This window comes from Bacillus rossius, chromosome 5, assembly GCF_032445375.1.
Source record: "Bacillus rossius redtenbacheri isolate Brsri chromosome 5, Brsri_v3, whole genome shotgun sequence".
Classification (NCBI taxonomy): Eukaryota; Metazoa; Arthropoda; class Insecta; order Phasmatodea; family Bacillidae; genus Bacillus; species Bacillus rossius.
Genome location: NC_086333.1, coordinates 59245236 through 59272238, shown reverse-complemented (window position 1 = coordinate 59272238; position 27003 = coordinate 59245236). Strand labels below are relative to the sequence as shown.

The 27003-nt window shown below is 37.7% G+C and overlaps 1 protein-coding gene across 2 annotated transcripts; it reads right to left on the bottom strand.

Annotated features, from left to right (window-relative positions):
• On the bottom strand, window positions 1-27003 carry LOC134531845 (cytochrome P450 6j1-like). 2 transcript variants are annotated; one of them, XM_063367830.1, is made up of 6 exons: window positions 26910-27003; window positions 11174-11721; window positions 5791-6228; window positions 4395-4616; window positions 2249-2500; window positions 1-231 (listed from the first exon to the last, which is right to left on the bottom strand). In XM_063367830.1, exons 2-6 carry the CDS (start codon window positions 11694-11696, stop codon window positions 59-61), a joined length of 1608 nt encoding a protein of 535 aa, XP_063223900.1. In that variant the 5' UTR covers window positions 11697-11721; window positions 26910-27003; the 3' UTR covers window positions 1-58. The 2 variants fall into 2 exon arrangements, with proteins under 2 accessions (XP_063223900.1, XP_063223901.1); XM_063367831.1 differs by lacking the exon at window positions 26910-27003 and adding an exon at window positions 21307-21391.

The following is a 27003-nucleotide window of genomic DNA, read 5'->3' as shown; positions in this document are numbered from 1 at the left end:
TTTTTTTTTAAATTAACATTTTAATGACTGTTATCTTATTTTGTGCAACCGAAAGTCTTCAGCTGACGATCCGGGTGAACGTGAGTGGTATGTCGTCCCTGGGAGTGAGGGTGCCGCCGAAGGTCTTCATGACCAGCGGTGGCTTGGGCGTGGTCGAGCAAGGCCTCACTTGGAAGCTGGACAGCACGTGGACCAGGGCGGTCTTCACTTGCATCTGGCCGAACCGCATGCCTGCATCACACGGAACAAAGCCCGCGGGACCATGTGATTGCTGGGATAACGGTCTCAGTGAACCATCTACAAGACTAACTTTGGATCACGACAGTGTCTCGATTATTCAACATAATGAAGTCCAACAATTCACATACCATATACATTTGGATATCGATGGTTCCTTCGACAGAACACTTGTGGTAGAAGGAATCATAGCTATGCTCTACTTTCCAAGAGAACCGTGTATATTTAGTGAAGATACTGGAAATGAACTAAGGTTTTTCTTGCCACATCACTTCGCATTGCCGGCGAATCTCATTAAAACTCTGTTCACACACACAAAAGTACACACACTAAACTCCTAAAATAGTCACTGTCTTCCAGTTTTATTGACAGGCTGTGTCTGCTATGTGAAATGTCTCGTAAGTGCGAGATGAACAGTCACTGTGTTAGCATTAATCTATCTTCTAGCAACAATTCTAGGAACCATGAGACTTCCGAATTTCTGAGAAAACATCCACCGCATTTACATATCACTTTGTATGGTCTATAAATCACACGCTTTAACTTATTTCTCTCTCTAGTGTTTATGAACATGCTTCATCATTATTTTCATTCAAACTATGTTATTTTCTTAGAACTTTACCTAAATGCCATTAATCTCGGACAGCATTGAACCCTGAGATGTTAGGACTCGGAATTTCGGGACTCTGCTGTGGAGAAATTCTGCCTTATCCATTGCCAAAGTTTTTAGACGATAGTTAAGTACTTTAGCGCAATGTTTAGCAGTAAACTACACTGTATCTGATCGGCTGTCCAGGTATTCAAAATTTCTGCTCTGTCTATAGTCGTGATGCTTATGTGTAAGTCAAGTACCTATTATTTGGCCACTACATGTTTCAGAACCATGTTACAAATGAGAAATCAGTATCCATGGTGTGTACAGAATGTAACATAACTTGCGGATATGAAAAATGCCATACTATTTTTGTTTCCCACAAATCTAGGTCAAATATGTATACTAGCCATTAATGTGACAAACAAACATATACAATGAGAAAATATAATTTACTATCAAGTGATTTAATTCTGCCTGATAGACGTTTCATTTATAAAGCAAAAAATATATATGATATACACATGGTTTACAGCATTTATCACACATAATTCATTCAAAGTTAAAACATAAACTGACATTTGCAGGAGTGGTTTCAAATTTTTTAATGTTCTCTACCATACATGCTGTTACGTATGTACATGGCTAATAATGGTTAATTAGATAAACATTAGAGGACATATGTCAGGTAAACAATTGTTTTAGAGGGTGGAGGAGCTGGTTAAAGGATCTTTTTTTTAAATTTCAATTCAATTTTGTTTATTATCTGATAGCATGTGAGCCTGTTCGGCAGACAAACATTATATTAACCAAAAACCAGCATCACAGTGGAGAGGTTCGCACATCAGAGCGGACAAAGTTTGGTATTCTGAATTTTTAGATCTCCTCTCTTAAAAACTGACTGCAATCTCCATTGAATTTCAAATCACAAAATATACACGTATCATGAATTCTACAAAAACCGAACTGAAAACTACAACTCGGGCAACTCCACAAGCAAAAATTATGTTCTGTGAAATAATGGGATAGTTCTGACACACGCACAGAACACAAAAAACCAAGACTTTGGTTTTGTATTTACATAATTTAGATACCTAATTGTATTTGTGTAATATGCTCAGTAAAATTACTATCACTCTCATCACTTATATTCTGGCAACATTCAACAGTACATATTGTTCAAATCGTGCCAAATAAAACATATTGGCGATAACTAAGCCATTTTGGTAATAAATAATTTTCTTCACTGCCAAGTCTGTGCACCTAAACACACAATTGCCTCTTCAGCCGAAATTTAAGTAATATTTCACGAGAGTCCTGCGACATAAATTATCCTGCTTAAGTGTTTTAAATTGTTACTGTTTGTAGAATCTTGTGGTATATGTATAAATTATTTGATTTACTATTTATAGAACTTACCTATGCATATTCTCGGGCCTTCTCCGAAAGGCAGATGAGCAAAATGATGACGTTCTTTCTTGTTCTCAGAAGTGAATCTTTCAGGTTCAAACCTGTCTGGGAACGGGTACAGATTGGGGTCATTGTGAATGGCCCACACTGGAATCATCACGGTGGTATCCTTGGGAATGGTGAAGTTGGTGTGAGAAATCTTGTAATCAGTCGAGCACTTCCGTTCCAAGAAGGGAAGTGTTGGGTACTTTCTCGTAGATTCTAGAAATATAAATTTGAAATGCATTAATAAGACATGTTTTGTTTTTGTATTACATTAGTTTGTGGAGTTTTATTTCCGCATAGTGTGCCACCAACTAGTATTTTGGCGCAATTTTAAAATTGAATTTTTGAAAAATAATGTCTCCAGTCATTATTTTGCTGCAAGAACTTTCTGTACACTCCCATTCAATCTTTGTCAGACCTGTCTCCCCAATTTTTCCCAGCCCTAGATCCGATTTTTTCTGAGTCTTTTGCAAGTCAGACTGGTATCCGTTTATTCCCGCCTTGGCGCACGAACATCGCTTGTTATCCGCCTCCGATCCGTGACGAGAACTGCTATGTCCTGCAAGGTCTCAGGGCAAACTACTTAAGACCTCGCCTGACGTGAGCCATTTTCACCAACGTACAGTCACGCCTCCGGGTCCAGTGGAGCCTCTTTCCCACTGTCATCAGCAGTCTCCACACACCCCACCTCTCCAAGTTTTCCTGGGAACACTGCCCAGAGCATTGACCGGCTACTAACCACGGCCAGCGTCGGCCTTTCCTAAGGCCACGACATTAGTTCCATAATTACATGCTTATGCCACCTGGCGGTAGTTTTGCGAATCACTTCTCCTGGGAGTTTGAATGCCCGCTGAACGCCTGCCCTCTGGTGTCTCCTGCAGTAACCAGTTCCCCGTAGTTCCTTCCCCGGCCACCAGAGCGCTGGCTTAGTTTGGTCCATAAGCCCCAGGCTGCTAGCAGTCGCCTCGTGTGAGTTGACCTCTACTTAGTTCAGACACACCTCAGTAGGTCACGCTGACATCGGGCAGTACCACCAACTTAGAGATATCGAAGTCAGTACTTCTCGGCAAGCCCCTCGGTAATCTTCGGAACCTTTCGGTCCGAAAGCCGAAGGCCCCCCCCCCCCTTTCTTTAACTTCGCCTTTTAATTACGTGTCTCTGCCACCCCAAATTTACTGCGCGCAGTATCTTCGTCATCAGGATGCCTCTACATTTTTCTTTTAAGATGTAATTAGCTAGACAAGGGATATAATTCCCACAACTGTAGTGATTAGCCTTTAGTCAGTCCATGTAGCTCTACCTCGTAGGAGAAGTCATGTTTTATTCATCATCAGGTATTATTATTTTTTTAAAACATGGAATCGTCCGCAACAACCGTAAGTTCGCGAGCTCAGCACATCCAGGCGGATCTGGAAGCCATCTCCCTGTTTGGTGAGTTTTGACAACTTTTACTCCCCGTGATTAGAAGACATTTTCTGCCTATTTTGACAACTGTCTGTGAATCAGTCCTGAACATATGTGTTTCGGATCTGTTCACAGACAGGGTACAAGAACCGGACAGATTACAAGAACCGGACACATTCCAAAGACCAGATCAGTTTCCAAGGGCCGGATGACTAAGGCCCTTTGACGTCCAGTCAGCTGTTACACTTAGTCCAGCAATCGTCAAACCACCAGTCCTTAAGTTTTTTTTTTTAACCTTTTTTAACTAGCATTGAAACACGATGTTGATCCAAAGTTTCTGTGACTGCGACTCCTTAAGATGTTTATTGTTTCGAATTTTATTTAAATTATGTTAATCATCCATATAATTGTCTAATAAGGGCCGGCCCATTCTTTTAATAATGTGATTATAAATCCATGACATATATTTTTTGTTAATCAATTTATAACATATCCGATGTGAAAATAATCAAAAGTAAAATAAAAACAGAGGTACTAATGTCTAGACGAAATCATTATTTTGCCTTCTGAAAACAAAAGATCCACTAGTTGCCCCCCAGTCATCAGAAGAGTGAATTGTAACAAAGTTATAACATAACTTGGGTTTACTCTGTTATGAGTGAGGAGTGTAACAATAGCACAAACTAAAGTAGAGGTAGTTACGGACCTGCTATCACCATGTCCAGGTAACTCATCTCCTTGAAACAGTCGTACGACACCTTGCCCTCATACTTGTCCAGCACAGAGACGATCTCCTGTCGCAGTCTGTCCTGGATGTGCGGGTTCAAAGCAAGCTCGTATAGCGTGAAGTTCAGCACAGTTGAAGAGGTTTCAAAACCAGCGAGGAGAAACACGAAGGCTTGAGCTACAAAGTCATCGCCATCTAGTTCTGAAACACAGGAACACAGGTGTTTTTAAATTGAATCAAGCTTAGTAATAGCTGTGTCTTTTAATATCCATTTGTTTGCTGAGTTGAAAAAGATATTTATATATTTTAATGAAATTGTTTTGTAAGCTTACTAAATGCTAATCTGAAAGGATATATTTATGGTTACGCGTAAAGCTTAGTTACAAAAAAAAACTACATACAAATAAAATATTTAGATTTGTGCTTTACAAATTACCATTATAACATGCTTATAACTAGTTATAAAAGAAGTGTTTTATAATTTTCAAGAATTTAATGGAACAAAACCAAACCTTGAGAAAAATATTTTTAATCATTGAATACACAAAAATTTAAAAAATATATAATATATAAATAATATATTGACTTTATTTATTAACTTCAGTAATAAGATATTATGTATTGAGACTGTTAGTTTTAAGTAATGTATTTATGTAGGCATACGTTGTTAGCTAGGGTGTGAATATGTAACAAAATTGCGAACACCCTTTTTGATGTGTACGTTCGGACGAAAACTGATAATGAATGTGTAACGACGGTTACCACGATAAATTGTAATTGGAACAAACAAGAACTTGGTTAGGGGCGGTACAGAACAGATATACAATTTTAATTAGATACTAAATTTCTTAATTTGTTTCTTCTTGTATCTATGTATGCTTTAAATTAAATAATTTTAATATTAAAAACTATTTTAATGAAATATTATTTTTAATGCCAAATATTGTACAATTTTTACCCTTGACAACATAATAAATGTTGAACTGATATAAGTTTATTCTCCTCACATATTGACAACAGCTGTACTAAGTTGAAACCTAGAGACTTAAACTGTAATTGCATATGTTAATAGTATCAAACATATTTTCCTTAAAAAATTAAAACAATTTTAAAAAAACTATCAAAACACGTGGTATTTCATCAGGACGACCACGATTGTCTTCAAATATTTTATCTTCGAGATAACCTAAAGTTACATGCAAATAAACGACGTACCAAACATTAACGATATAGAAATCCACGAAACCTACAGATATTTATAGAAAAGTTTTAAAAAATATATAGCGGAATGAATGTGTTAACCAATATGACAAATTACTGCTAATGAAATGCATGCTGGGATAAATTCAATAACGATGTCTTGAAGACTACTTACTCATATGTTCCTCTTCGGTTTTGTTCTTGTACCCGATGTTCGTGAGGTCGTTGTCCTCCTTTATCTCCTCCACGTCCTTGCCGTCCTCCGCACGGATCTCGTTCCCATCCTTGATCTGCATCAGCAGGTCCACGAAGTCCTTGCGCACCACGCCGTTCCTCCTGCGGTGGTCGACCACATCCCACAGCGTCCTGCGCGTGAATTCCGTGACGCTGTGGTCGGCAGTTCGCAACTTGAGGGCGCTCGACACGGAGGGCGCGAGGAAGGCCAGGCTGGAGGCCAGCCGCTGGAGCGAGGTCTGCTCGAACACGCGCCGCATGACGGAGCGGAACTCGCACTGGCCGTCCTTCAGGGCGTTCGCGTCCACGCCGAAGGCGCACGCGGCGATCACGTCGGTCGAGTACCTGGCCATCGTCTCCTTCACCGCCACCGGCCTGCCTGCGGGTGATAACACATGTTAGCAACAAACTATCTTAATCATATAGTAACAGAAATTCGACAGTCAATACTGAATACCATTGACATTCTATAGAAGCTTCTGTTTTCCTCACAACTTAGAAATCCACCATACTTGATTGGGTTGCAATATTATATAGTAAATACGAGGACAAATATTTATACCTAGCCAGCATATTTAAATCTAATTCGAGGTTATAAATTACATTATATATTTTCAATAACAGACAAAAATCAAGCAAGGAAAATAAAGGGACCAGCCATGGCTTCGGTAAGAAACCATTCCATAATTATTAGGGTAGTAGGAAAATGTATGTTGAAGACAGGTACTGTATTCTGGATTATGTTAATTAGGTAGGGGAATGGGCAAGTGGGAGATGGTGAGTCGGCGGTTGGTCTGTGAGGGGTTGAATCAGGTGGTTCGTCCGCAGAAAATACTTTTTAGCACTCCAAAATGTTTCGCTTTCCATTACGACCGATACCATCGAGCACTCCACTCCCCGACCGCCATCTTGGATATAAGTTTTACATACTCCCTAATTCTGCCTACATCATAGGCATATAAAGGTGAGGAGGAGAGGTATGACAAGTGAATATTTATATGAATCCTGGCGAGGAAAGTGTTACGATGATAAGGACAGCTACAATCAGGCTGCCATTTTGAATATTCCCTCCTGCTTGCTTATCCCACGTATGTCATAATCTTATAGAATGGTGTTGAGTGGGGTATCAAAATTACTGGAGTAAAGAGTGGGGGTTGAATGATAATGATTCTCGCTGGGAGACGCCATCTTGCACCACCTACTAGAGTTCGCCAGCATTGCCATCCAACACTAATTTGGATTTATGTCTGCCAGCGATACACACCAAGTGCCCTCATCTTATGCGAACGTGGAGTCTCGGCAGGTTTTAGCAGGCACATACTCACACTCCAATAAATAACCTATTTTGGTTCGCTTCTCCATCTATTATTTAACAAGAGCTTGAAACAAGACCAGTTATGGAATCAGTAAAGTAATATTATATTGCTCGAAACATCAAACCAGGCTGTGTTACCTCACGAACTCAAAAAATGTAAAAACATTTCCATAATGGGCACAAGGGGAGTGCAAAATGCTCATACAAAAATTTTAAGATATGTATTTATATATCCCATTGCTGAAACATACCTGAAATCATTAATTACAAAAAAAAGATATGACAGCAAAATAAGTTGGAAGAGAAGGCCTAAATAACATAAATATCTCAGTGCACCGGACATGTGTGACAAGTAGCAAGCCCATTAACCGATGTATCTATAGGATATGAATGTGTACTATCATACCGGATGGTCCTCTTTTCATCTGTCCATGCCAGTGCAAGTTTCTTGGTGCACTCAGAATAAAAATCATAGTGGTTGGAGCGAGGACTTCTGGCATAGTATACTCAGGTAGTCCTCATAAGTGATCTGCTTCCTAATCACACACTTCTGCATACCTTTGGCCTTCTTGGTAAAACCTCCCCGTCACACACATACACACATTTGAGGGCATACAACTTATATCTCAGGCCATCTATCTCCATCTTGGTCGACCACAGCACTCAGCCTTAAATTTCCCAATAACCTTAGCATTATTTGGAGAGGTAGTTGCTTATGCCAAAGTTGTCTAGTACTGTATTATCAGTCTGCAAATCAGAGTATAAATCAGGAGCAGCAATCGGGTAATGAAAGCTGTTGGTATCCATGTAGGTTAGTTCAAGCATACCTTGGTTTCATCATATTGTAATGGAAGAGGCCAAGAACAGCAAACCTAGCATATATTGGCTGTCGAATATAATGTTCTTTTACCGAAGGTGTACCAGTGACAACCTCTAATCATAGACTGTGTAACCCTTGAAGGCGAGGTGAACCACAAGCTTACAGATACGCTCGTCCCTGCACACCAGTTCTATTACGTGCCTCTTTCGTTTCGCTTCCATAAATTTTCCAAAAATTGCACTATTAGCAAGTTTAAAGGAGTCCTTTTCAAAGTTGTTCTGTGCGACTTGCGATTTGCCAGTATTCAAGGCTATGTATCGCTTAAACCATGTGGCCCGATGAAACTTTAGGATTCTGTTGATATGAGTTGGGCGAAGACCATGGGAAATTGCTAATTTCAGGTTAATGAAGTGAACAATGTAGTGAGATTGATTTGTTGGAAAGGGTAGTGAGATGTTCAATGAGGTGGAATTTGGAGGGCGCTCATTCCTACTATATCCCACTGTATCCAATTGTATAGATCCAATTGTATTCCACTACTTCCCACAATATCCAACAGTATCCAACATATACCTCCAATCATATCCCACCATTCCCACCATATCACCCAATAATATCCCACTGTATCTCACCATATCCCACTATAATCCCACCATATCCCTCTAATTATATCCTACAGTATCCCACTGTATTCCTTCATATCCCACTGTTATTCTACCATATCCCACTGTATCCTACAATATAAAATTGTATACCTCCAAGCACATCACATCGTATTCCATCATATCCCATCATATGCCACCATAACCCACTATCCCACAGGATCCTTCTGTATCCTTTCAAGCACACCACATCATATCCTAACATCCCACTATATCCCTCCAATCGTAACCCATTGTATCCCACAGAATCCCACCATACACCACTGTTTCCCATTTTAGCCCACCATATACAGCTAAATTACTCCAATTTTATCCCATCATATCCCACCACATCCCTCCAATTGTATCCCACCATATCCCATCATTTCCTACTATATCTCACTATAAATCACAATTTCCCATTGTATTCCATCATATCACACAGTACCTCACCATATTGCATAATATCTGACTGTATCCCACTGTATCACACCTATTGTATCCCACTAATCGTATACCAGTACAATCGAAACACATTCATCACAAATTCACCATCATCAATACACAATTCGGCACACCTTAACAGCCATCAGCACACAGTTTCATGCACATTCACCATAATCGACAAACATTCGCAATCATAGACACACACACTATCATGGGTACACATCTCAACATACCTCATCAAGGTGAGTATACTGTTACGCCCCTAGTGTTTTTTGAGTTCATGAAAAGCCCAGGAAGCTGCATGGGCAAAGAAAAGGTGAGTACAATTAAACCTGAGGTGAACACGAGGGCAAACATTAAAAAAATTTAATTACTCTCAAAATCGATCGAGTGGTGATTCAGTTAAATAAATAAAAGGTGGTTTATTTGAAAGCTTATGCTGTTTATTTGGCATTATAGTATTCATTATTTTCTTTTGATAATGGTTTGGTACATGATTTTTTTTGCTTCTCAGTGTTAATAACATAAGATCGCAGACGGAAGTTTATATTTTAATAGTATTAAAGAACCAATAACAAATTAAATAATAAATTAGACCTCGTTAGTTTCAAGAATTACAAAATTACACAGAGCAAACTTACTGGGGCCCCGGCCAACAAAACTATCGATTACAAATAGATTATTAATTTTACTTGGAATATTAATTTAACATTTTTCTTTTACCAACTACGACATCGCATAATCAAGCTTTCACAAAAAAATTACATTAAAATTTAACTATGAGAGCTCATGGTTAAAATACTGCCTTAAAACATTTGTTGGCCCAACCAGTTCGGGACTATATATTATCTAATAACAATATCGTTGACTGTTCACTGGCGCTGACTAGAAGCGAGGAGAAAAGGTGGCGGCTCAAATCTTATCCAGCTGGAGAAACGCATGGTATTCATATCAATTCAAGAAGGAAGAGGTTGTAAACAAGTGGCTGAATTAAGCGATGGACTTGAGCCAGAGAAAATCGCGAACTCTTGGACCATCTCTTAGACCCCACTGGAACCAAAAGAAAAAAAGAAAGAAAAAGAGGTCCAGTGGTCAAGAATAGAAATAAAGGGGACAAGAAACATGGATCATGAAATCAGGACAAAACATTAAGTAAAAGTCAAACTATATGTGAAAGTAGTAGAATTTCCCACTTACTCTAAAGGTAGAATGATGAAAATACCTCCTTCTGGAGATGCACTAACGCTCGCGGGAGCCATACTAGATAATTACCTAGTAAAAGGAATAACACAATATCAACCAAGAAATAAATAAGATGGGAATCACTTCCGGACTCCATGGACTTCACTCGCCATAAAATACAACACTGAATGTGCCTGGAGAAAATCCTTTTAGACAGTATGTCAGTAAATTTGTAAAAATTAAATAAAACTGGTTCGGAATTTAAATACCTAATTGGTATCGCCCTTACTTATATAAAACACGCTTAAAAATTATATATCAAAATATCTTTTAAAAATGTATGTTAAAACCTCTTAACAGGCGAGAAAAGAAAGACCTTTTTGTCCATGCAAACAACATCCCCACTTCTGATAAAGGTGATTCAGGTAAGATTTATTTATTTTTTAATTTTCTCATGTAAGTATAGTGAGAAAGGGTTGGTCCTCTGTGGTAGTAATTATATGGATCTTAGTGATCACTAATTTGTCACAGCCATGTGGCAATGGTCATGGGTTCAATCCCAACCTTTATTACGGCTTAAATTTACAAGCATCCAGTCATTATCCATGTGGCTCTGAAGCTGTTATTTGGTTCTCAGTTTACATCATTTCAAGCCACCGTGTATATCCATGCAGCCTTAAGCCGTAATGTTATCTTTCGCATGCACAAAATTGGGCAAATGTGACCAATGCCTCGTGAAATTAGTGGTTAATTGTTAATTGTCAGCCATTGCCTCGTACAGCTATCATCCCAATAAATGTTTTTGGATATCAGGCTCCTATGCAGACCGGTGTCATAAAGTATAATTAACAACTATATGTGTGTAAGCATGGTCTTGAAAATTCTGTGAATTTATTATCGTCAGAGGAGGATCATTTACCTGTCGATGTCTCCTGATTGATTAACTCCAGCAGCTGGCGCCCGCATTCGTCGACCAAGTAGAACATCTTCCTCATCTTTCCGGAGGTGAAGGTTGGCGAGAGCTTGACCCTAAGGTGCCTCCACTTCTTGCCCTTAATTCCGAACAGGCTCTTGGCGAGCAAGGGATCCTGTTCTTCCTGTGGGGCGAAGGTCCTGTCCAGGAAGACTTGGGCGTCCTTCACCAGTATGCATCGCACGAGGTCTAGGTCGCGGATCACGAGGATGGGCTTGTCCAGGGCGAATATCCCGACGCAAGGCTCGCCCAGTCCCTCCTCGTACACATGGCGCACGTAAGAGCCGATGCTGTGCCTCTGCATGAACACGGGCCACATGTTCCCGACGAACGGGGCCGGCTTCACGTAGGGGATGCCCCTCTCCTTCCAACAATTGTAGTTACGTGTCATGTAGAAGTACAGCAGAGCGACGCATGCTGCCACGCCCAGGGAGAGGTCAGCAAGAATGGAGGTGAAGATCAATGCCATCTCACAATGTGCCTTGTTGTATCACCTGCAAAAATTCATGCAGACATAATGTTTACTTATTTTTATAATTTAATTTTTTTATTTTAAATTTAATTATAATTTAAAATTTAGTTTTTATAATTTATACTAATTTATTATTCATCATCTAGATCGTTCTACATTATTGCTTAGTGATTTTCTGAATTCATAACAAATTATAATTTTTTTTAGTATGTATCATGAATCACAAAGAGTTGTCACCACTCTTAGAGCATATTACTTGTATCATTTGGAGTAAAATATTTCATACAAATGTGAGACCTATTCTCAGTATTGACAGAATAATTTGACAAAATGGAAATACTTTTAATTGAACCGCTAATTATAAATGGCGATGGCTATAGAACTTAATTTACTAAATGATTACCCATTCACATGAGGTAATTCTTTTGTTTTTAATGCATACTGCTACAGTAATCAATACCAATAGGTATTCAAGTGGTTTGGAACGCACAATTATCCTGGAGATTATGTCACTTTATGATTCTTTGAGGGCTACATACTATGAATTACTTTTATGACCTGTTTGTACATGATATATATATAATTTTAATGATTGTTAATAACTGATAACCTATCGTTAAAACCAAAGCTTAAAAATAATTACATACAGTTAATAAAAACATGGGTAATAAAGTGAATAAGTAGTATAAATGGGGCTCCAAGCAGTGGTGCCAATGCGAAGAGCTGGAATTAGTTCCCGCCATCTTGGATTGTTTCACGACGGTGCCCAATTTGATTGACCTTGACCTACACATTTGAACTTTACCTAATGAATTCAAACATTTAACAAAAAATTAGCCAGAAATTACCAAAATTTGCTAAAAGTTACCCAAATTATTTACAATTTACAGCTTTAGAAAACATTCCCACAAAACTTTTTTTTTTCAAACTAGAAACATAAAAAATATACATTTTCGAGGAACATTTACCATTGAAAATTAAAATATTCTAAATTATAAATTTCTTCAAAGGTTTTTATTTTACCTTTAAAAAACAATATCATAAAATTGACACAAATTCCTAAAAAAATTATAAAATCTCAAGCGTCAGTGCCATTTGAATGTCTTTGCACCCTTCTGGATTCCATAATCGTGAATTCTAGAATATAACACCATAGGCCCTATTGGATTCCGCCATTATGAATGTCACAGCCACCAACTTGGAATATAGAATTTTCGCTATTTTGGATATTACCATTTTGTTTTCAAGGACTTTCAGCCATTTTTAATTCTGATGTCACATCCACCATTTTTTTACTAGAAATTTCAGGTATATTAGATTCCGACAACACAACCACTATCATAAATTCTGACATCACATCCGCCATTTGGTGTTTGTCTGCTGGAGTTCGCCATCTTGGATTCTGATGTCACAGCCACCATCTTAGATTTGAATACTAAACAGCCATCTTGGATTCTAAAACATTCTGCCAGTGTGTATTCTAGAAATTTATATCATCTTGGGTTCTGCCATTTTGAAATATGATGACATCCGCCATGTAGACAATCCGTAATTACTATCCAAAAATTTGGAAAGAATATTCTATAAAGAGTAATTTAATTACAATTCAATCATTATTTTTTTTTTGTAAAAATTGCATTTACATCCCTTTTGAACTTGGCCATCTTAGATCTGCCAATCAATTTTTGTCTGCTATAATGTGCTGTCGCAATATTAGTTTATATTTACCCGTTCGATTGCAGTAGTCCCGATCACCTGTTAGTCACTGATGTCATATTGTGCACGGTATTGATAATCTTTAATTATTTACCTATAAATTTGGAAAAATTAAAAAAATCATTAAGTAATATACCTACAAATATAATGATTGATACGATAGAAAACGTTCTTCAGTTAGATCCTTGGTCGATGCAAAAAAACGTAATATATCTTAAAATTACTTTTTAAGTATGGTTTTCCATTATCCATCTGCCAAGTTTATCAATAATCTTCTCTAAGAAAAATGAATATATACAAGTCAACTTGTTCAACTATATAAATATGTTAAGCAGTATCTCTATGCCTACCTAGAGGTCGTTTTAGGTGCACCATTAGACTACTAGAGTACCAACTACTGTACATACATATAGGCAAAGCATCTCCAAAACATCAGGCCTTCATCGTCAATGCTTGACAATCCTTTCAAACAAGTCATGATCAATACCAGTCATATAGGTCAAGCATCTCCGAATCATGAGACCTTCTTTATCAATACTTGGCATTCCTTTCAACCAAGTCCAGTTCAACGTCAGGCGTATAGGCTAAGCGTCTCTGAACCACCAGAATCTTCTTTATCGCTACTTGACAGTCCTTTCAACCAAGAAAGGTCCAATGTCAGGCATATAGACCAAGCGTCTTCGAACCTAAAACCTTTTATTTCGATACTTCACATGCCTTTCAAACAAGCCATGATCAAACTCAAGCGTATAGACCGAACATCCCCGAACTATAAGACCTTACTCAATACTTGTCTCATCTTTCAAAACAAGACATTACATTATTTCTAACAAACACAACATGGTTTCCCGAACTGCTAGAACTAAGGTATGGACATAAACTATTGCAATCATATTGGCCACCTAACTAAGCATATCACGTACCGGCTCTGATAAAAACGAAAATGACTTTTAAAAATCTAAAACTCGTTTTTATTTTTTTCCTGATTTTCGACAGTAAATTTTATTAAAATACTGCTCATGATGTTAAGATTCATTAAAAAGTTAATGCAATGAAGTTTCCCTTTTGCTTTGTGAACTTTGGTTCGCGCCATCCGCCACAGATGGCAGCACCGTCGGTACACATTTCCGTTCCATGCGACTCCCGCTCCAGTCACGAAATTACTACCACCGAATGCCGCATATCGAATTCTAAGATGTTACACATTAAAAAAATAATATCGCATTGCATTGTATTGTATCACTGCCAGTGGCGTAGCCAGGATTTGTGTATGGGGGGTGTTAAGAAGCATGACCCCCCCCCCCCCCCGTATTAAAGTGGGGGGTCCGGGGGTCCTCCCCCGGGAAAATTTGGATTTTAAGGTGTAAAATAGTGCTATTTTAGCTTACTTAAATGTAAATATTGTAATGGTAAAAATTTTATTAATTTTAATATGAAATTTGTTTGAGTGATGAATAAGAAATTAACTATAGATTTGGTGCTAAGGGGGGGGGGGGGGTTTGAACCCCTAAAACCCCCCCCTGGCTACGCCCCTGATCACTGGAGCAGTAATGCTATTCTGTGTCATCCACGCATTAAGTTTTTGAGGAGAGGAGAGAAGGGAGATAGAGTAGAATTACGGGTTTTAATCCCCGTTTCTCAGTTATGGTTTTGCAAATGTATAATGGCCCCCACAGTGAAAAGGTTTTTTTAAAAAATTACAGGGGGCTCAGATCACCCTGCTCCCTCCCCCTATTTTTTCGGGATACACGCCCATGTACTGGAATTATACTGTTACGAAACGTAAGCAGGGCCGCGGCGCGCGCATTTTCGGAGCTGGCTGGCGGCCCCGCACTGCCACTGACGTCACGTGGCCGCCGCAACGTGAGACATACCGCGCGCACCTGGTAGATTACAAGGGTCGTCGCTTCCCCCCTCCTTTCTTCCGCTCCCCTAGCGACGCTCTGCCTTTGACACGTTATCTGACACCTTGCAGCTGGGGAGTTACGCGAGCCGCCGATGCGTGTCTCGATATTTCTGGCATCGGGTCGGCGCGGAATGAGACGACTGGCCCCAGCCGCGCTCGCGACTTCTAGAAGTGGCGCCTCGGCCTATACAAGCCCAGGACGCTTGCCTCCGAAGCAGTAGAGTTGGGATTTCAGTTCCGGGGCAAGTGTCTGGACGATAGTGCCGCGGGTGCGGCGAGAGTCACGAGCCAGGTTCCGAGCGAAGCGTCGAGCGGTTCCTCGGCAAAGGAAAGTGCGACGGCGACGGCGGAGTGCGGCGACGGAGTTCCACGAGGGGTGCTGCGGTGAGAGTTGCGCCAGAGGTGCGGCCCAGCGAGGTGTGCGGTGTATAAAAACCGAGTGACTGGGGAATTTACATTTTTATATGTACTTAATTGTATATTAGGCATTTTTGGAAGATTATTTGTTGATGTTAATATTGGAAATCAATAAAACTGTGTAGTAAAATCTTTAATTGGGCTATCAATTTACGAACCCAGTAATTTTTCCCACGACGATTTACTATTTCATTTTAATAAATCGTAACAATACGATATTCTTGATGCGATACAGTGACAAACAACAATCATTGTCTCCCCCCCCCCCCCCCGGATCGCTGAGGAAAACAGGAAAAAAAAAGGGTGTGGGAAATAACCGGGGCCATACATAGCACCAAAGAGATCCGGTCGAGTATCGAGATATTTTTTTTTTATAATCCGTGGGTCTACCTTGATTGTATGACGAAAATCACAAGTCTATTGCTAATTACATTTACTGGAAATCGTATCTGTTATGTTTACATTTACAGCCTTTAGATCCATTTTTTAAAATTGTTGTTGGGTTTGGAAAGTTTCAACTTATATCAAGGTTCGATCTAACACGCCATTATAATTATTTGTTAATTTTTTTAATTACATTTATTTAAAATCTTTACCTGAAATTTTAATTCGATACAATCACTCTGCATGTTATAATGTCAATAAAATATAGCGCAAGTGATGATAATTGAAAAGAATTGCGCGCATTTTTACACGCTTTATATTAGCTTCACCTGCATGTTTGTAACCGACTCCTTTGGGTGCGATTTTGACCCACTTTAAATGGCCAGATTTCATTCAAACTTTGCAGATTTATCGAGGACCGATGAAAATACACTAATTTGAAAAGATTATTCCATTATTCAATTTGCAAAATAAGATTTTTGTAAATTTATATAATTTCACAATATTTAGTAGGCTTTGTTTATATCGCACCAAAGACAAACTGAAAGAAAAGAGTTCGCACATTGTAAAGAAAACCATTTCGCTCATGTGCGAACTCTTTTCTTTCAGTTTGTCTTTGGCGCGATATAAACAAAGTCTACTAAAAAATATTGTGACATTTAATTAAATGAAAAGTGAGAGTGGGTTATGATTACTGTGAACAATATACTTTCTTGAAGAGAATATCTATACTAATACTAGCTGACCCGGCAGACTTCGTACTGCCTAATTAAATTGCAATAAAGTCCTGTCAAAATGATTTGTAATGTGACATTTTTTTGTTACTACATATTTTATAGTCGGGGCAAAAAATTCTCCTGAACAGAACCGTCACCCTGGTTATAGGGTGTTGTGAATAAGAAATATAATTAAATAAAACATATAAATAAAAAGATAAATAAAAAAAATTAATCTCTTTATTGTTAATCATGTGAAACATAATAATAATTATTTTCACTGTAGTGCATGAATAGATGGTAATTAGCTTGGTTTGTAGCATTTCGGGTTCTTCTACCTAAATTGATTCGTCTAATAGGAGGCATATCTATATTATAGCTGCCCGACCCGGCTTCGCACGGTTATACCAATTGAAAAAAATTAAGCCACACCTCCCATTTACGGTAATGGTAAATAAAAAAAATTCAGTGAAAATGTATTACAATGCTGTATAATGTACCGGAGAGAAAATGAATAGCACCGATGGTTTCCCGACTCGTGTACGCAACGTACAACTGATGTACCCGTACTTCGCTATGGCAGTCTACAGGGAGATCACTCTTGCGCCGCTCATTATACATGCCCCTCCTTGTGGGTACGCCACTGCCAAGCGATGCCCGTTGCCATGGAGATTCAGAAGGCATGAACAATGTAAAATCCTGTTCTCATGCACACAAAGTACCCACTGTTGCCTTGTTTTAACCACCCATGGGATCTAATTTCGGAAAATGTCATCCTGTGTAACATAAGGAACATTACTGTGAAGTTACAAATCTGTAAAATATATATACTTGAAAAAAAGGGCAATTTTTGATATTTAAAGTACCCCCAAAATTTCAACGGTGATGAGGACTGCACTAACAATGAAATAGTCGTTGCCATAGAGACGAATGAAGCATCAACAAAGCAACAGCCGTTGCCATGGTGATTTCCTACCAAAAACTGGACATTTTGATATATTACGCCCCCGAAACTCCCCTTGGGATCGGATTTCCACATAATCCGTTCTTAGTGAGCGTCTACATCACAAAATGAGTAACTATGGTAAATTTCAAGTCAATCGGGTGTATAGTTTTAGAGATCTCGTGATGAGTGAGTCAGTGAGTGGTATTTCGCCGGCGCCATCTACTTAAAATGTTGGTTTGTCCTGAATTTTTCCTGAATTTTCTTTGCTATAAACCTCACGGAGCCCGAGACCTTTCCAACGACTGCAAAACCGTGGAAATCGGTTCGTGCGTTCTGGAGTTATAGCGTCAGGAAGGAAAACCCGACTTATTTTTATATAGTAGATTATAAAGCTGAAGAGTTTGTTTGTTTGTTTGTTTGAACGCGCTAATCTCAGGAACCACTGGTCCGATTTGAAAAATTATTTCAGTGTTGGATAGTACATTTATCGAGGAAGGCTATAGGCTATATTATATTATTAATAACATTACGGATCCTTACTAAAAGTCCAATTTAGAATCAAATGCGTTGGAGGGGGTTAGATACAACATGCAGTACACGTACGAAGTGTGTGTTGACAATGCCGAATGCGCTAGAAGTTTATTTCCTATTGCCTATTAACATTGTTGCCACGCACTAGATGCCTTATCATTCTTAATTTTCCCATACAAGTAAAAAACACCCGTGTGATATTAACAACGAAGCAATCAGTATCCTCATAAGAGTTCAATTAATATTTAAATACTTTTTATCACTTTAAATCGCAAACCTAAACTATTGTTTTTTTTCCTCTCTCTGTGTTTGATTTTTTTTCTTTTACTAGAATTATTTTTATTATTTTTAATTAATTTTCATTTTTGGACCATCAATAATTTTCCTCTCCCGTTACAATTCTGACAAGGACTTGTGTGTGTGTGTGTGTGTGTGTGTGTGTGTGTCTGTGTGTGTATATATATATAAGCGAAATACCACTCACTGACTCACTCATCACGAGATCTCTAAAACTATACACCCGATTGACTTGAAATTTAGCATAGTTACTCATTTTGTGATGTAGACGCTCACTAAGAACGGATTCTGCGGAAATCCGATCCCAAGGGGAGTTTCGGGGGCGTAATATATCAAAATGTCCAGTTTTTGGTAGGAAATCACCATGGCAACGGCTGTTGCTTTGTTGATGCTTCATTCGTCTCTATGGCAACGACTATTTGATTGTTAGTGCAGTCCTCATCACCGTTGAATTTTTGCGGGTACTTTAAATATCAAAAATTGCCCTTTTTTTTCAAGTATATATATTATACAGACTTGAAACTTCACAGTAATGTTCCTTATGTTACGCAGGATGACATTTTCCGAAAATTAGATCCCATGGGTGGTTAAAACAAGGCAACAGTGGGTACTTTGTGTGCATGAGAACAGGATTTTACATTGTTCATGCCTTCTGCGTCTCCATGGCAACGGGCATCGCTTGGCAGTGGCGTACCCACAAGGAGGGGCATGTATAATGAGCGGCGCAAGAGTGATCTGCCTGTAGACTGCCATAGCGAAGTACGGGTACATCAGTTGTACGTTGCGTGCACGAGTCGGGAAACCATCGGTGCTATTCATTTTCTCTCCGGTACATTATACAGCATTGTAATAAATTTTCACTGATTTTTTTTATATTTACCATTACTGTAAATGGGAGCTGTGGCTTAATTTTTTTCCATTAGTATAGCCGTGCGAAGACGGGTCGGGCAGCTAGTTTCCTATATTTGTAAAAATATCAAGAAAAAAACCTGAAATAAGGGCTTTAAATGTTGTTTCTTTCGTTAGATAGAGAAACACAAATACGTCTTTGTTTCATTTTACCAAATAACCAAGAGTGAAACATTATTATAAAACAACCTTTTCTGCAAATATTTCACGAAACATGGAAAAATTGAGGTTTGATTTTGCTGTGAAACCAACAGCAGATGGGAAATAAAACACCATATGCATAACCTCAATAGCTACACCTGATGGGCAGATTTTTGAAATTCCACTCGAACACCAACCTGCAAATCTACACCAAGCATTTACAAATACTCCAAACTATGCCAAGGTCAGTAAATCATTAAATAAAATACATCAAACACGGAAAATATGGATAAGTTTGATAGATGATATATCAAAAACATATTTGGATATAGAGCAAAACTTACAGTTTAAAGAATTTTACCTGGAAGAAATTGAGGAAAAAACAAAAAGTGCCGAATCTATACCTAGTGGATCAAATAAAAAATTGAAAAAAACTGTTAGAGAAATTTCTTGAAGAAAAAAAAAACTATATCTGAAACTCAAAATTTAGGGAAAATTGCATAAGATTTTATGACTGAGAAATTCACGGGCAGAAACTCAAATGCTTACCAGTGGATTAAAGATTTCAACAAAGAATGTGAACGTTTCCTAATCAAAGAAGACAAAAAGAAAACAGAAATTTAAAAACATTTCTTAGGATACTCCAGTGTAGCTTGGTACAACTGCATGCAAAAGAAACTTACAGTGGAATCGGACTGGAACAAATGGGAGAAAATTTTTTGTGAGACATTTGCAAACAATGGATTGTCACCCATCAGATATTAGAGACACTTCTGAGATAAAACAATATTTATCGATTTTATTTTAACTGCAGCCAATATCTATTCAAAATATACTTTAATAGTAAATTTATGTAATAACCATCAAGTTTTTTTTTACACTGTTATAAAATTTCTTTCATACGTCGATAAAGAAGTATCACTTTAAATTATAAATAAACCAAACTAAAAAGTAGAAAATAAATAATAGTTTAAAAAATCTAAAAACACGCTTTATATAGAAAACTAAACTAAAAAATAGAAAATAAATTTTAATTAAGAGTATAATTTTTTTAATAAATATAAATGAATAATAGTGTATATAAGAAAAAATATTTTTTTAAAAAAAAGCGTGGGGTGCTTTTTAAGATATTATCGAAATATTAATCCTTCTACTCATATATGTCAATAAAATATTTATAACTATTGACACCATGCACCCCACGCTTTTTTTTTAATAAAATACTTTTTTTTCTTATGTACACTATTATTACTTTATATTTATTTTTAAAAAAAATTACACTATTCTTAATTAAAAGTTATTAAAATTTATTTTTCTATTTTTTAGCTTGGTTTTCTATATAACGCGTGTTTTTAGATTTTTTTTAACTATTATTTATTTTTACGCCAATGATGTTGCATTAAGTGATAATTTTTAAAAAGATTTTAACAAACGAAAGAGAGATATTGTGTTAAAATGTTTGAAATATCTCTTAAATAAAAATAATGACGAATAAAATGGGGGAGGGGGGGGGGGCGGAAGTTTATATTGCGTGTGATACCAAACATTAATTTTTTTGGGAAAAGGAGGGGGGGGGGGGGGGGGCAAATTACTTGTCCCCGTGCCTTTAATTTCCTCGACGGCTCTGTACCCGCGTGACGTCACCTCGTGTATGTTCCTGGTCGCCGGCAGAAGACCCAGCACTCGGTAGCCGACGCCCAGCAGGTAGGAGCCTGTGTCGCGCACTGCCGGTTCCAAGGACAGCTGGCGCGTCTTATAAGTCGCCGCCGGGGGCCATCGCGTATCAGACGCGGGCCACAATCTGCCTCGTCACCCGAGAAAAAGTTCCCGCCGGAGCGTCCATGAGATTGCGTTTTTTGAAGTGGAAGTAATGACAGAGTAATGTCAGAATCACTGGGTAACGGAGGTGAGTAAGGTAACGGAGTCGACGTGCGTAACGTATGCAACGAATATTTCTCGATGGCGCGGGGTTTTTAAAAAAAAAAAAAAAAAAAAAAAAACAAGTTTTAAATTGAGACTTCTTTACATCCGGTTACAGACGGCACCAGCAGCGCGTGATTTCGTTTACTACCCTGTGCGTTTGTAAACGTTTACACACTTTTGCAACTCGCAACTCGTAATTCGCCACTCTAAGCATCTTGCTCTGAGGTTGGATACGGTGATAGCATTAGAATTTTGACATTAAGTATTAACTTTTCTAGTAGGGTTACGTTCCATATATTAATTCATTGTTATATTCCATTGAAGACATGGCCAGATGACACAATTAAATAAAGGTCTGTTTTCAATGTATGATAACTCGTATTTAAAATATTAGAGTGCCATAAAATTTTTCTACCCTTCTTATTTGTGAAGTTTCACTGGCCACGCACCCCTGTTTGTTATGAAAGCGTTCTTGGCTGGTGAACTGCATCGGAACATTGGGTTTATAGCGTCCAGTGGCGCACCCAGTACACAGTAGGCTTCTTAAGAAAACAGTTGCGGAGTTTCGGGAACTGAGATCCCGTCCTCAGGTCCAAACATCTGCTGATTTTAGCTTGTTTTCGGTGTGTTTGCTTGTTCACCTTTTTGGTCCGTTAATAAGGTTTCTTATGACATACAGTGTAACCAGCAATGGCGTATGTCCAATATAACATTTTGAAAAAAAAATTAAATTAATCAGAAGCACTAAAATAATTGTAGGCTTTTTACAAAAAATATTGACCTACTTCAAAGTACAGGTGTTGTCTGAATTAAAGTATTTTTTGTTATCACTTCAGTTTTAGTTTTTGTTCTGGGTGTTTTTTTTTGGGGGGGGGGGGGGGGGGGGGGACAGTTATCTTCCCTCCCATAGGACAGCCACTGATAGCATCAATCTTGTCAAGTGCGTGGTGTAGTTGGCCATTCAACGTCTCATTCAGTAGTTTGATATTTTTCCAGTTAGTGCTTCCTTTGCTCTTGAGTGCGTTAAGAGATACCGTCCAATTATTAAACATCATTTTTAGGCGTAAAAATTATTTATTGTTTTAAACTATAAAAGTTAAGTAAAACTGTATTAATTTCAAACTAAAATTGTTTTCCAATATTTGGCAAGAAAAATTTCATAAAAACTTTAACTGATATTTCCCCCCCTTAAATATAACTCATTAGCGCATCCAGCGATAACAACTGAACAAAAACTTGAACAGTAAAAAAAAAAGCCAGTAAAGTGTCAACATCTATCCTCGGTAACGAGCAAATAAGTGTGTTCTTGTGTTTTTCATGTTGCAAATAAATTTTTCGACAAGGAATTTAATTAAAATACTTTCCATCTTGTTGAAGTTCATTAAACAGTTAATACTTTTAGTTTACGCACACGTTAGAAGTTATACATATATGGAATTACTAAAATATTATCCTCAAAGATTTTAAAACTCATATTATAACACTAAGTATATGATTAAAAATTTTGTTTTTGCTTAAATGACTAAAGTTATTCTGCAAATAATTACTTCAAACAAACCTTAACCTTATTAAACTGATTCAAAATTATTTTTATATTCAAATATTATTATAGTTATTTTAATTTATTTTTCCACTGACAAGATTTAAACTACGTCCCTTAACGTTATCAACCGCGCGCTTTACAACTGTTCTATCGAGCCCGTTATCATACTGCAAGGAGAACATGTATTATAATCATCGTATGGTTAGTTTTCTTAGGTATTTCAAAACTTGAGATTACTTTTTACTGTGACTATTTTAGTTTACCAAATACTATCTGGGGGAATTTTACTAGCATAAAGTTTAATTTGACAGACCAATCGGTTTGATTTGTACCCTTATGTTTACGAAAGTGACAATATATGGGTTTATGTTGCAACACGTGGGTCCGCCATTTTTCATCACATTTCCGTGCATCGACTTCCGTTTCATTTTTACAAAATTACTCATACCGTATACTACAGTATATATATTCAAAGCGTATACCGAGGGCTAAGATGTTTACACATCAAAAAATATATTTTAAGGGTAGGTACCTCGGGTTTAGTAAATAATACATTGTATCGCTCTTAGGGCGTTACACAGTCACAATTTAATATATTTTTAATGGGTCAATGAATAATAAAACTAAGTGAAAATTATATTTTAAAACGATTATGTACAAAAAAAAAGACGAATAAATTATTGCCTTGAAAATGTGATTGTTTAAATAAGATATTATATCTTAGATTACAGTTCCGTGAGATTTTATTGGGCAAAAGGGAAACAAAATAAGCACATCGAGGAACTGTCCACAATAATGACCAAATTATTATGGAATGGTACTGAATGTATTAGCAAGTTCAGGAAAATAGTTTTTTTTTTATGGGAGAAGGGGCACAATGTGAAAAATTAATGTTATACAACTCTAAGTAAAGAGGAAGTATATTTCCTTTAGTTTCTCTGAAACTGATAGTATCATCAACTTAATTAGAGAATTAGTTAAAATAATGAAATGTATAACCAGGCAAAGGTAGAAAAACTGCAAGTAAAATTTTGAAATAAACTATTTAAATTTAGATAAATAATTCGTTTCCATACTGTGGCTCTCCTTAACAAATGCTAGCTAAACTAAGATCTTGTCTTTCATATTATTTCTATCGAAAGATGTCGGAAGAGCATGGTATAATTTTGGTGAGACAAGGAAAAGAAGAAGTAAAATTTTACTCAACGATAGTACTCGGTAGATGTTATGTAATTTTTCCTTTCAACTTATCTTGTTTTCATATTAAATTATATGATTGTCAGTGTGATGGAGCGATTTATTTCAACACCTTTCTCGCGATACAGATAACCTGGTTTCGAACTCCGATACCAACATCCCGTTAGAGGAGTCATTTGTTTTTCAAAAACCTTTCAAGACAGTGATTGAAACCACTCAACACAGAGGCTGAACCACTCCAAACAGAGGCTGCAACCACGCAAGAGAGCGGTTAAAACTACTCCAGACAGAGGCTGTTACCACTCCAGACACATTAAGAAACCACCAGACAGAGACTGTTACAATCCCGCTGAATATTAAATCACACCAGACAGCGTCTAAAACCACTCTAGACAGAAGGTGTTACCACTCCAGACACATTAAGAAGCCATCGGACAGACTGTTACCATTTCCGCTAGATTATTAAATCACACCATACCAGACAGGATCTGAAACCACTCCAGACAGCTGCTAACACCATTCCAGATAAAGGCTAAAACTAATCCAGGAAGAGGCTGCAACTATTCTAGACATAGGCTGCAACCACTCCAGAGGCTGAAACCATTCCAGACAGAGACTGTAACTCTTATAGGCAGAGGCTGTAACCACTCAAGACCGAGGCTGAAACCACTCCAACAGTGGCTGAAAAAAATTCCAGAAAGAGGATTAAATCACTCTAAACAGATGCTAAAACCACTCCAGACAGTACCCGAAACCACTCCAGATCGAGGCTAAAACCACTTTAGACAAAGGCTTAAACCACTCCAGACAGAGATTCAAACTACTTCAAACCGAGTCTGAATCACTCCAGAAAACGTCTGATCTCTTCAAATAGAGACTTCAACTACTCCAGACAGAGGCTGAAACTCCTCCAGACAGATTATGAAAACACTCTAAACAGAAGCCGAAACTATTCCAGACAGAGGCTATAACCACTTAAGACTGATGCTGACTCCAACAGAGGCTAAAAAAATTCCAGAAAGTGGCTGAATAGATTCCAGACAGAGGCTAAAAAAATTCCAGACAGAGGCTTAAAAAAATTCCAGACAAAGATATGAAAAAACTCTAGACAGGGACTCAAATAACTCAGATATAGGCGGATTGCACGCCGTACAGAAGTTAAAACTACTTCAGACAGAAGCTCAAACCACACTGGATAGAAGCTGAAACCACTCGAGACAAAGACTGAAATCACTCCAGACAGAATCTGAAACCACTACTGACAGAGACTGAAACCACTAGAAACAGTGGCTGAAATTATTTCCTATAGACCACCAACACTTTCCTCTCTTTCAAGTTGCATTGTGTGTTGCCGCCTCAAATGACTTCGCTTAACGACAATACGTAGAACCACATTAACGAAAATCATTAGTCTGTGCTGCTGACCAGTGACTTATCTCTCGTCTGATGGCAAAGATGTGTGGGATGTCTGTGAGCGCGCAAGCTCTTTGATGCCGGGGGTCCGTGGGCTCTGGGCTCATCACTCAGTGATAAGTGTAAGTTCGCGCCTCAGAATAGTGCGTAGCCACAGTCCGGCATACGTAATTTAGAAGTCACGTGACTTTTTTTATAATATTATTTTCCGTATTTAAACCGGCAGCAATTCACACCATTTTGTCCTGTATTAAGTTATATTTCAAATTTTTATTTAATACAACGGTAAAATTTACAGCTAAAAATCCTAGCCCAATTTCTGCGTTTCTTAGCGTAACTTTAAACTGTTTAGGGCCAGCAACATTTTTATCTCTCTCTATAAACTATTTAATAAAAAATAATCCGTAAATATAGTTTGAATGAATACAGCAACATCATGCCAGAATGCAGCGAGTTTAATTCATTGTGAAAATCATACGTTTATGTAATGTGTATTTCAGATAAAATACTAAAAACAAATACTATTTTCTCAAAAGCAGTGGCGAATTCAAGCATTCCTATATATATATATATATTTTTTTTTTTTTTTTGCGGGGAAAAGGTGGGGAAAAAAACGGGGGTCGAAAGGGTGTAGAATATAATAATTTAAAAATTGTTAAAGACATGTCATTCAGTGTACGCCAGCAATCGTATATGTCAATATTAAAAATTTTTAAAACAATCTTTTCCATTGCAAGAAATATTTCGAGAACGTAGAAAATGTTAAACTGAGGACCAAAACAATGTTACTAAACTCCTATATCTCTGTAATAAAGCGAAATGCTATTCGCGAGACATACCCTGTTACTTATGTTATTAGGTGATTTAACTATTTTTTATCGAAATTAATTAATTTTTTAAATGAGTGTATATTATGTAAGCTGTGACCAGAACTTTTGCGTTCAGTACACAGGCGGAGGGTTTTATTTTTTGTATCATTACTAAGTTACGAAAAAAAACATTTTGGTGTCGCTAGTTAGTTTTAATCTTTGGTTCAGTCCTACGGGTGGAACGTTAGGAGTTGAGTTTTCATTATTTTTGTTTGTTTTTAGCCCCTGGCTATATTCTCAGTCATCACCGTCACTTACAGTACTTCTACGCGTAACTGTACGATGGGTAAACCAATACTTACCCTTTTTAAGTGATCCTTTCCACCCGAAGAATGCTCAGCAATCAGCAATCAGCAGTCGGTGCTCAGTTACTTGGAAACTAGCATCGCTCACTTG

What these genes read in the sequence shown, in the direction of transcription:
- LOC134531845 (XM_063367830.1), bottom strand. Translation starts at nt 11,696, where the DNA reads ATGGCATTGATCTTCACCTCCATTCTTGCTGACCTCTCCCTGGGCGTG. An exon ending in CAATCAGGAGACATCGACAG is followed by an intron (nt 6,229 to 11,173) that starts GTAAATGATCCT and finishes TATCACCCGCAG; the next exon opens with GCAGGCCGGTGGCGGTGAAG. An exon ending in CCTGGACATGGTGATAGCAG is followed by an intron (nt 2,501 to 4,394) that starts GTCCGTAACTAC and finishes TTATATTTCTAG; the next exon opens with AATCTACGAGAAAGTACCCA.